This window comes from Pundamilia nyererei, unplaced genomic scaffold (assembly GCF_000239375.1).
Source record: "Pundamilia nyererei isolate P.nyererei 1_Seehausen unplaced genomic scaffold, PunNye1.0 scaffold00467, whole genome shotgun sequence".
NCBI lineage: Eukaryota > Metazoa > Chordata > Actinopteri > Cichliformes > Cichlidae > Pundamilia > Pundamilia nyererei.
The window spans coordinates 78,262-88,587 of NW_005187868.1; the positions used below are offsets into that span (position 1 = coordinate 78,262).

Below are 10,326 nucleotides of genomic sequence, written 5' to 3' on the forward strand. Positions count from 1 at the left end.
TGCAATGCTTTTATAAGGTATAAGGTGTTATAGGTCCAGAAATGCTAAATGTTTGCTAGGCAACATGATGTGATATACATAAGAACCTCAAGGGACCGAAGATATACCTGTGTGCCAAGGTTGGCTGCTGAACTTCTGATGGTCTTGGAGAAGTTTGTGGTCAAAGAAACAAACACAGACAGATTTTGTGTATTATTCTCAGGCTCAGTGTGGCCCTCTGAGTGCAGTAGCTCAACACTGGGATTCAGGAGGTGTGTGAATCTGTAATATTTTATCTTTGTTTGACTGACAGGTCAACAGGACAGGAGTATGCTCTGAAGATCATAGACAAAGCTCGTTGCTGTGGGAAGGTAAGACTCACTGATCTCTGACTAATCCTGAGTTTATGTAAAGTCCTCTGAAATGATGAAGACACCAAACCTCTGTGTGTGTGTAAACAGGAGCACCTGATAGAAAATGAAGTGGCGGTCCTGAGGAGGGTTCGACATCCGAGCATCATCCAGTTAATCGAGGTGGACGAAACGCCCACTCAGCTGTTCCTGGTCATGGAGCTCGTCAAGGTTTCGCCTCTTCTTCCTGTTTTCTCCAGAAAGTGTTATTACATTGGGAACTTTCAGCTGCTTATTGAAGCAAAAACTATGAACTGAATGTTTTTCAGGTTTCAGCTTCTGTTGCTGCCTCTGTTTTTCATGTAGAAAAATAAAGAAACCGAAGAACTTTTCAATCACCACAAAAGTTGCTAACACTCCAGTGCTCTTATTCTTTTTATGAAACACAACAAATGTATTATTTTCATGCCTTTGTCTGTTCAGGGCGGAGATCTGTTCGACGCCATCACTTCCTCTACAAAGTACAGCGAGCGAGACGCCAGCGCCATGGTGTTCAACCTGGCCGGAGCCATCAAGTACCTGCACCGAATGAACATCGTACACCGAGACATCAAACCAGAGAACCTGCTGGTACGAACACGCACACATCGTGTTCACAATACTTGAATTTGTTTTTTGCAGTTACGTTTTTTTTGGTTCAGAAAAGATGGAAAAAAAATTGTGGAGCTTTTATTTTAACAGTTTCTTGAATTTTAAATCATATAAACTGTAGTCTAAAAACAATGCACCTCTTCATTGTTTATTTTACATTTACAATTTTAATGTGTTTTTGGGGCAATCGTGGCTCAAGAGTTGGGAGTTCACCTTGTAATCGGAAGGTTGCCGGTTCGAGCCCCGGCTTGGACAGTCTCGGTCATTGTGTCCTTGGGCAAGACACTTCACCCATTGCCTACTGGTGGTGGTCAGAGGGCCCCGTGGCACCAGTGTCCGGCAGCCTCTGTCAGTGTGCCCCAGGGTGGCTGTGGCTGCTATGTAGCTTGCCATCCATCACCAGTGTGTGTGAATGGGTGGATGACTGAATGTATAAAGTGCTTTGGGGTCCTTAGGGACTAGTAAAGCGCTATACAAATACAGGCCATTTACCATTAAAAATGATTACCTAAAGTAAGTAAGGCAAACTTTAACTTAAGAACAGTGTAAGTTCATGACACGTTTTAATGAGTAATTTTTTACTTTTTTGAATACTTTGAACATAAATTGAAGGTAATATATAGTGTATACCTTGTAAGTAATTTATTTACAATACTTCTTTTAGGTCATTCTTTAAAAAAAAGCTGTATTGTTTTAACTATAGGTTGATGATTTTCCCACTCGTGGGACTAATAAAGGTATCTTATACTTATATATTATGCTGAGTAATTATTACTTCTGTTGACTTCCTGATTTATTTGGAAACATGATTATCAGGTTCGTAAAATAAGCCTGTGGAGCTGTTTACCTCCTTTGTTTGCAGTCTTTGTGTGCACCTTGGGAAGATTTCATGTATTTGTATCCCGCAGGTTTGTGAATATCCAGATGGCACTAAGTCATTGAAGCTGGGGGATTTTGGTTTGGCGACAGTGGTGGAAGGACCACTGTACACTGTTTGTGGCACGCCGACATACGTCGCCCCGGAGATCATCGCTGAGACCGGGTAAGGGAGGTCACAAAACCCCAAATTTATGCTAATCTCCTTTTCTGAAGTCGATTGGGACAGATGGTTGAAAGCAGGAATATTAGATTGTTAGGTCTGCAGAAAAATACTGCAAATTAAGCTGTGCACATGAAGAGCACATTTAAAGACCTGTTGTCTGTCTCATTTCTACAGCTGCATTCATAAAAAATGTAAAATAGCAGATCCAAATAATAAATAACCAATTTAAAATTGTCAGTACAGACTTGGTCAAAGGCTGGCTCTTGATACACTGCAATATGTTATTTGCTTAGCAGAATAAAATAAACTAAAATAAATGCCTCTAAAACCCATTAATTTGTCATCTTCATTCAAAAGTTGTGCATTACTTTTTTTCCAGCTGTTCTATAAAACAGTAAATTTGAAAATACACAGGGTGACAACATTATTTTTTAGCAATTAATCACTTTGATTAAAGAGTTTGAACATACTGGTGGAGTAACCATTATAGAAATGTAAAAATTAATTACAAATACTGTGAATTTAGGGCAGCTGTGACATATACCTTACATTTGGTGGTGGTCTGAATAAATGTAATATATTTGGTGGTTTTATATATATGTACATTACATATGATGCATTGTTGTCTGATTCTAAAGCTTTAATTTTAAATGGATAATGAATGAATTAAATGAATGAAAAAAACTTCAATTTAAAAGAATTATTCAAATGAAAAGACCAAAATTTCACTTTATTAAAATATATATGAATGTTAAATAAATATAAATATTTAAATTTAGTGACAGTTAATGTAATAAGTCTTTGAAAAAAATTGACCTCCAGAATAATTGCTTTGTATCCTGTTGCTATAAAAAAATATTGTTGTTTACAACATGTAGTATAACTTAAGTCAGAAATGTATCAATATATATTTCTTTTATTTTTTGCTTGTAAAGAAAGAAACTTCTTACCTTTTCTTATAAACGTTTATTTATAGTTGACCGTCTCTTATATTACACTGTTTTGTTTGTGTATGTGTGCAGTTATGGTCTAAAGGTGGACATCTGGGCGGCGGGCGTGATCACCTACATCCTGCTGTGTGGATTTCCTCCTTTCAGAAGGTGAGTTAGCATAAAGTTGTTGTTTATCCAGTCGTGCATGTGTTAATTGTTTCATTTGTTGTATTAACGCAGTCTTGTCTTTTGTATTGCTTTGGTATCATGTGACCTACCATCATTTTGGTTACGTTAATAAACAGCTTTTCCTGATTCTTGCTCTTCCTCAGTGAGAATAATATTCAGGAGGAGCTGTTTGATCAGATCCTCAGAGGGAAGCTGGAGTTTCCGTCTCCAGACTGGGACACCATCAGTCTTCCAGCAAAGGTACCATTCATGAAGTTTGCAAACAGTAAATACATTGTTTGGTATCTGACATCAGCTCAAGAACAAACATGATTATCTTGTGGCTTCACCATTGACTAAAGCCCTGCATTTTGCTAAGATGGTTTTTGAGTTAATGTTTTTCCAGTTTTTATGAAGTTTCAGTGGTTTGATCTCTTATTTAGTGGGTTTAGGAAGCACAAAACTGAATTTTAACCATCTCAAAATTAGAGGCTATTCAGCAGGACAAAGTGAAAAGAGAAACCATATAAAGCAAAGGCACATAGCATGAAATACAGCAGTGTGACCTAGTAAGCAGCACATTGGTACGGTGTACTGCAGACTGGTAACTGTTGCATGATCTGGTCCTCAGATGCTGATAAGTCAGATGCTGCAAGTGAATGTGGATGCCCGTTTCACTGCCGAGGAGGTCCTGTCGCACCCCTGGGTGACGGTAAGGGCACTCAGACATGTAATCTCGTCAATACTACAATAATACAGTAATTATTAACTTGGTGGTCATCAATACTCAATGCTTATTTTCATTTTCATAGTAAAATATGGTGTGTTTGTCTAGGATGAGGCTCCTATAGAATCCAACACTGTGAGCAGCGCTGAAGAGCAGAACAGTGGAGACACATTGGAAACAGAGGAACCAGAGGAACCAGAAGAATCCCCAATACTTGAAACCAAGCAAGTTCCCTCACCTCTGGTCTAAAACACATCCCCCTTATTGAATGCAAGAACAGAACAGTCTTTGTTTGGTCCACTGGAAACCCAGAAAGTTTCTTTATATCTGAACGTCTCATTAATTCCCAGACCAGATCGGTTCCCTTTAATCTGGTCTAGAACCTGTTACATGACATCATGTCACCTTAGTTAAATGAGTTTTAACTTCTAGAAGCCAACAACTCTGCTTTGAATTCTAGCTTTCTCTCGTTTCCATTTAAAACCAAACCAATCACTTCCTCTTGGCTTTTATTTAATTTCATCTTCAGGAAACTGAACAGAACATATCGGACTTGAAGAAGTTTCTACACCTCTTTCTCTTGGACATGTTCATTCTTCTAAAGACCGAAAAGAGGTCCCACCATTTAAAACCAATCTAGTTCAATCTACTTGACATGAAACCAGTCCCATCATGCTTTGTGAAACAAAATGATTTGGTTCAATTTTCTTCCACAAATATTCCCATTTTGGTTGTGAGGTATAAAACAATTTCCCTCTCTTGTGATGTGGAATTAATCCAATTTCTCCCTTTGCAAGTCAGCAAGTCCTGTCAGTCACCCGTCATCTGCTTGAATCGAGCACGATACTATACATTCTTTAATCAGAAATGTGATTGAATCTTTACTTTGCTTTACTTTACAAACTTTACTTTGCTAATTAGAAAGCAAACATTAGTCTGGAAACCCTACAAGTTCCTTAAATATGGTCTCACTGGCTCCCCTGGCCAAGAACCGAAAAAAGTAAATTGAATGTGATTTAAAGTATGTTCAGTTTAATCTTCGTCATCAAAATGCATTCTTTCTAATCTACCCCAAACATATCACCAACAAACAGGTTCTCTCAGGTCTAGAACATATCCGCTATCGGGCCATGAAGACATTCTTTATTCACCAAGTGGAATCCAAAAAGTCCAGTCAGGAATGCAGATTGTTTTCTATAACTTGACTGAAGAAAGGAAAGGAGGAGGAGGAGGACAGGAAAACAAGCAAATGTGGCCCATCCTATACCATCTGGAAAACCAAATATGTAAGTTAGTGGAAATAATAAGTTTCCTTAGATCAAGTGAAAACCCAACACTTCCCTTCTTACATGATTTAGAATACAACCTGTGTCATGTCAAACCAACCAAGTAAGTGTCCCCAAACTTAGTTTAGTGTCTAGAACAGTTGTTCACTATTTTGATTTGCTGGAAGCAGTCGTGTTCCCTTACTTTTACTCTGGAGTCATTTTGCTTCCCTTGGTTGGATGGATGTACTGTTTGGGGGTTTTTTTTGTATGTTTTTTCTTCTTTATTTCTACTGGAAGCTGCACAAGTCTGCAACAATGGGAGTTTGTTGCACAAACCAGTTTCTCTACTATTTGTCTATCCTGTGAACACCATCCCACCTTTGGTCTGTGCCATTAAAACTACTGAAGACTTTTACAAGACACGTCTCTGCTGCTGATGAGCTCTATTAGAATGCTATTAAATGCCCATTTTGTTGTGAGACACAATGCCCGGCTACTTGAAGGACGCACACTATATCGATGTCGGGACACCATGAAGGTGCTATTCAACTCATCTTGTTTTATGATCCAGAGTCTGATTGGACTGTATTACCATTTCTTGTAAATGGCTCTTACCTCTTATCTGAATGACACTGGAAAAACTGATTGGACGGCTGTAAAAAGGCGTCAACCACTTTCATTAAGATATGAACACCTGACTCATTTTCAAATGCTCCCTCTGGTTTAGAGATTATCGTTTCTGTAGTCCCTGCTGCTAGGCAACCAGGATGTCTTCCATTTATTCCGGGAAACGTCGCATTTCTTCTGCCTTTGCCCTCCAGCCCTCCTTCTGCTGGTCCGAAGGACGTCTCTCATTTCTTCTACTTGCACCTGCAAACTGGGGAGGTGATTGAGTACTGTGCCTGTTTACACTGCTGGTTAATTGCTTTCTCTTACAAGTTAAAGTCCCTAGAAGTTTGATATTTATGATAGCCACACATGAAGGCTCGTTGTGTTTGCTTTGGTTTTGAAGCACTCAGAATTTGTCTGGATTTTGGGAAATTGACTTTTCCTACTGCGAGATACTGGCAAATCTAAACATAGGATACTTCCTCAACTGGAAAAAGACTGGGGGAAAAAAAGAAAAAATTCTCTGTCCAAAGTTCACATTTTGCGAGTGTATTCTGTATGGAATCTTACGTTAATGCATGTACACCAAGTTTGTGTGTAGATTAAACAAATGAAAATTTACACACAAACATTGAGGTTTATAGTATAACCAGAAAAGCCTGAACAAGTATGGTTTGCGTGCATTGAGTTGACCATGAACTCCTCTGTAATCAAAGTATTCTAGAGTAAAATTTGAGGCCATCTTTTTTACAACAAACGCTTGGCTGAAATTGGGTCATGTAACAGGAAAATCAAAAGAATCAAGGGCTTGCAATGACTCCTGACCTCTACCTGATTGAGGTCCTCTAACAGGACATTAACAGAGCTGTGCACAAACATAAACCTCGATGATCTAAGACAGGGATGTCCAACTCCAGGCCTCAAGGGCCGGTGTCCTGCAGGTTTTAGATGTGTCATTGATCCAACACAGCTGATTTTAATAACTAAATCACCTCCTTGACACATCTTAAAGTTCTCCAGAGGCCAGGTAATGAACTAATCATTTGATTCCGGATGTAAAGAAGAGTGAGCCAAAATTCCCGCACGACAGTGTGAGAGACTGATAACTTTAGCTGTGATAAAGTTATACAGAGAAAGATTAAAATTGATTGTAAAAGATAAAAATCGTGCGGTGCACTTAGTTTCTTTTTCACATAACTGTGTACTGCACAGAAAGTAAATATACTGTTAAAATAGGAAGCTAGGTTTAAATAAATATTAAACTACAGCACTTCAAATTGTTAGCAAATATTTAAAATATGTCATTAAACAAATTAAGTAAAATTAAGCAGTTAAAGGTTTTGATAAATGGTTAAATTAAAAGCATAGTTTCCAGTTGGAATTTTTCAGTGAAGGTTTTTTCAAGCCACTTTCTGAACACTGAAAGCCAAAAAACAATGAGCCTTATGTACAAAGACTCCTTTTGTTCCTCTGAAGGACACGTCCTGTCGTCTCACTCGCCTTCTGTCCTTTACCTATTCCCCCAGGCTTCGCACTGTATCTGAAATGAACTGAGGGACTTCAAAATGTCACATTTTCAAAAAAAATTTCAACAACCTTTTAAAGTTTCTACCTGCAGTATGACTGAGATAAAGGTCACCTTTGAGTCTAGTCCCCGAGCTTACTGCCTCTCCTCGGTTCACAGCAGTTTACGGAGGATAAAATCTGTTGTAAATAATGTAAATATCACTCTGTCTGTTGTTGTCTGTTTGTCTGTGTGAGTCAGTTGTGAAGTAGGGAAACAGTAGCAGCCTGAACAAATACTACGACGATGAAAAAGAAAAAAAGTCTCATTGTAGACATGTGGTGTCAGCACCCTGAAAAAACCTTGTGCTGCCCAATGAGACTGTGTTTCTTGGATGAAACAAATGATTTTCCACATTGATATTGGAACATTTTGTCATTCTCAATAGATACTTATTAAATTTAAAAAATAGTGGAGTTTCTGAAGGGTGTGAAGTAAGAGTTCTTACCTTAAAGTCAAGTTCTTGATAGATTTGGTAGCAACGAAGGACTGGACACTGACAGAGCTCTTTCATCATGTGGTCATGCGTCTGTGAGGTGTCACCAATCATATTGCTCCATCCACACATCCATCATGCTGTCTGTGATATTACTGATCATACATCAGTGAGAATGAAGGAATGCCTGTTTTTAAAAACAACGACAAAAAAGTGTGTTTGTGTGCGTGGGTAGTTGATTTCCACGACATAATGTTTGAAGTCCTGTGGAAAAACTGGAATGTATGAGGTTTGTAAGTTCTGAGTCTGTTTGCATCTTTCTTTAAAACTTGAAACCAAGTGTCAATCGTCATCTGGGTAAATGCGTTGACCTAATGCAGTGTTATGACCTTACCGTGACCTTTGAGCTTAGCATAACCTTTCCATGGCCTTGACCTTAGGCTGGAGCTGCTCATTGAGAGTTTGGCAGGGGCATTTGAAGTGTTCATGAGTGGGACTAATGAAATAACTTCGAGCTCACAAACTGTTTTGAAGGGCAGAAAATTATTTATCTCACACATTAAAAAATTACAGCTACCTGACTGTAAGTAGGCAATTACAGGAACCACTGAACAAGCTTTTAATAAATAATACAATCATAAATATGCATAAACTAATACCTACAACAAATTCCAGCAACATGAACAAGTTGAAAAAAGAAAATGTCATATGCAACAGTTTAAGAAGACCCGGCCCAATGATTGGTGTGATAATAACCAATGCATGCAGCACAAAAAAACAGTAAAAAAAAACACACTTTACCTTGCTGGTACACTCACGTTTCAAAATCGTAAACACATCAATGTCTAGAAAAGGGACTTTTGCAGAGCCTTGAATACATGACTGTTTTCTTTAAACAATTAAATGGCCTGTGATGTACAGCAGAACGATAGCTGCAGACAGATACATTGTTGGGGTCATTTTCTTTTAGGTGAAACGATAAAATAAGCCCCAGAATTAAAACAATTTAATTGTGTTCTGAATGGCATTATATCATTAGCACCAAATTAGCACCAGTTACTGTCATATGTTTTAATGTTCGGACATTTTGTTACAGCCCTGCAGTATTATAAATCACAATGGCACGGTCATGTACTCAGTAACTGCTGACGGTAACACTGACAGTATTATATTCAGTAGCACCGACGATGTATTTAGAATGTTGCTAACAAGCTAGCCGTACATATCTTCTCACATTGAACACTCATGAAGACCTTCAGCGGCAGCCAAACTCTCAGTCAGCGGCTCGGTCTTTGACCTTCTATGCCTGCTATGAACCCAGTAGTCTTAATTGTTTCCTTTTTATACTTCATACCAAACCAAGAAGAGCCTTTTTGTTGCTACTGTTGCAGCCACCCGCGTCAACAAGAAGCCAAACTTGATGTTTCACTTGTGTTGATGCGTTTCAGCATCAATTAGTTTTTGCTGTTGTCGACTTTGAACCCATTGTGCAAATTTAACTGCCAACCATTTTCACAAATCTACTTTAGTTTCATTCCCTGCCTTTGTTATTACTTTTAGTTTTCAAATTTATTAGGGTTTACCACTTTTGGGACACAATTTGAGTCAAATTATTGGGAAGAAAACAATTTCTCATGCAAAGTTTAATATAAATTTTATGTTTTCAAAGTCAGTTGATTGGTTTTTTGGGTTGTTGTTTTTTTTTTAAATTCTTTACATTCTTGCAATTAGTCTAACTGATGTGTGACCTTAAATTTACTGATTTCTTTGGGTGTTTCAAGCATCCAGCAAATAATTTAACATTCTTGCACGTCAGTACATCGTTGTCATTATCACTGTATACAGCTTGGCTGGTTTTACATGTTTTAGATGTTTGGTCCATGACATTTGCAATTCTCCAAAGAAAGGTAGCTGTCAAATGAAAAAAATCTCTATTTGTGGTTGTAAATGAAAAACTTTGACATTAAAACCCTGATGATCATGAGCTGTAAGGTTTTACTATGTCATTAGTACACTTTGAACTGTTTTGAGCAAAGTTGGAAACAGATGATTCAGTTTCACTTTGACTCGGGTGGCTGTGATTACTGGGTCCTTTGTGTTTTTATGGGATGTGATTGATTGAGTGTGTGTGATCATTTTACATCATGCCTCATTATAGACAGGAGCTGATTTTATTTTTTTTATTTTTTATGCACTAGACAAGTTAGGATTTTGAACCAAACTGGGCTTGTTTTCCAAAAAGAAATCTGAGTCTGAGGTTGATCTTTAAGGTCAGTACAATTTACTAAAGAATGTCTTAAATCATTTAATAACAGGATTTTTGCATGAAAAATCTTTAATTTACGAATTTAGACACAATCGATTTGTTAACACAATCAAACTGGACAATTCAACAAGAAAAAAAAGGCTTGCTTTGCAGCTCAAATTTCTTCAAAGCTGTGGAAGATTAACCATAAGTTCACCTTGAGGTGCTTTTTAGGAAAACTAGTCTTGGCTTGATGTGGAAGGAGAGGAGTGAAGAAAAGAGTTTTAACGACATGTTGTAGACATGTGTTAATGCTAATAATGATCTGTAATGTGATGTGTGTTCATATGAAACA

At 37.8% G+C, this 10,326-nt stretch overlaps 1 protein-coding gene across 1 annotated transcript in view; it reads left to right on the plus strand.

Annotated features, from left to right (window-relative positions):
• The window catches only part of LOC102194526 (serine/threonine-protein kinase DCLK2-like), a 24,618-nt gene extending 17,936 nt beyond the window's left edge, over window positions 1-6,682 (plus strand). The window contains exons 8-16 of the mRNA XM_005753813.1: window positions 203-251; window positions 293-350; window positions 441-560; window positions 813-959; window positions 1,889-2,022; window positions 3,045-3,122; window positions 3,287-3,383; window positions 3,754-3,834; window positions 3,958-6,682. Of these exons, the coding sequence (XP_005753870.1) occupies window positions 203-251; window positions 293-350; window positions 441-560; window positions 813-959; window positions 1,889-2,022; window positions 3,045-3,122; window positions 3,287-3,383; window positions 3,754-3,834; window positions 3,958-4,098 (905 nt within the window). The 3' untranslated portion in view covers window positions 4,099-6,682. The remainder of the gene's footprint in view (window positions 1-202; window positions 252-292; window positions 351-440; window positions 561-812; window positions 960-1,888; window positions 2,023-3,044; window positions 3,123-3,286; window positions 3,384-3,753; window positions 3,835-3,957) is intronic.
• The last annotated feature ends 3,644 nt before the right edge of the window (window positions 6,683-10,326 follow it).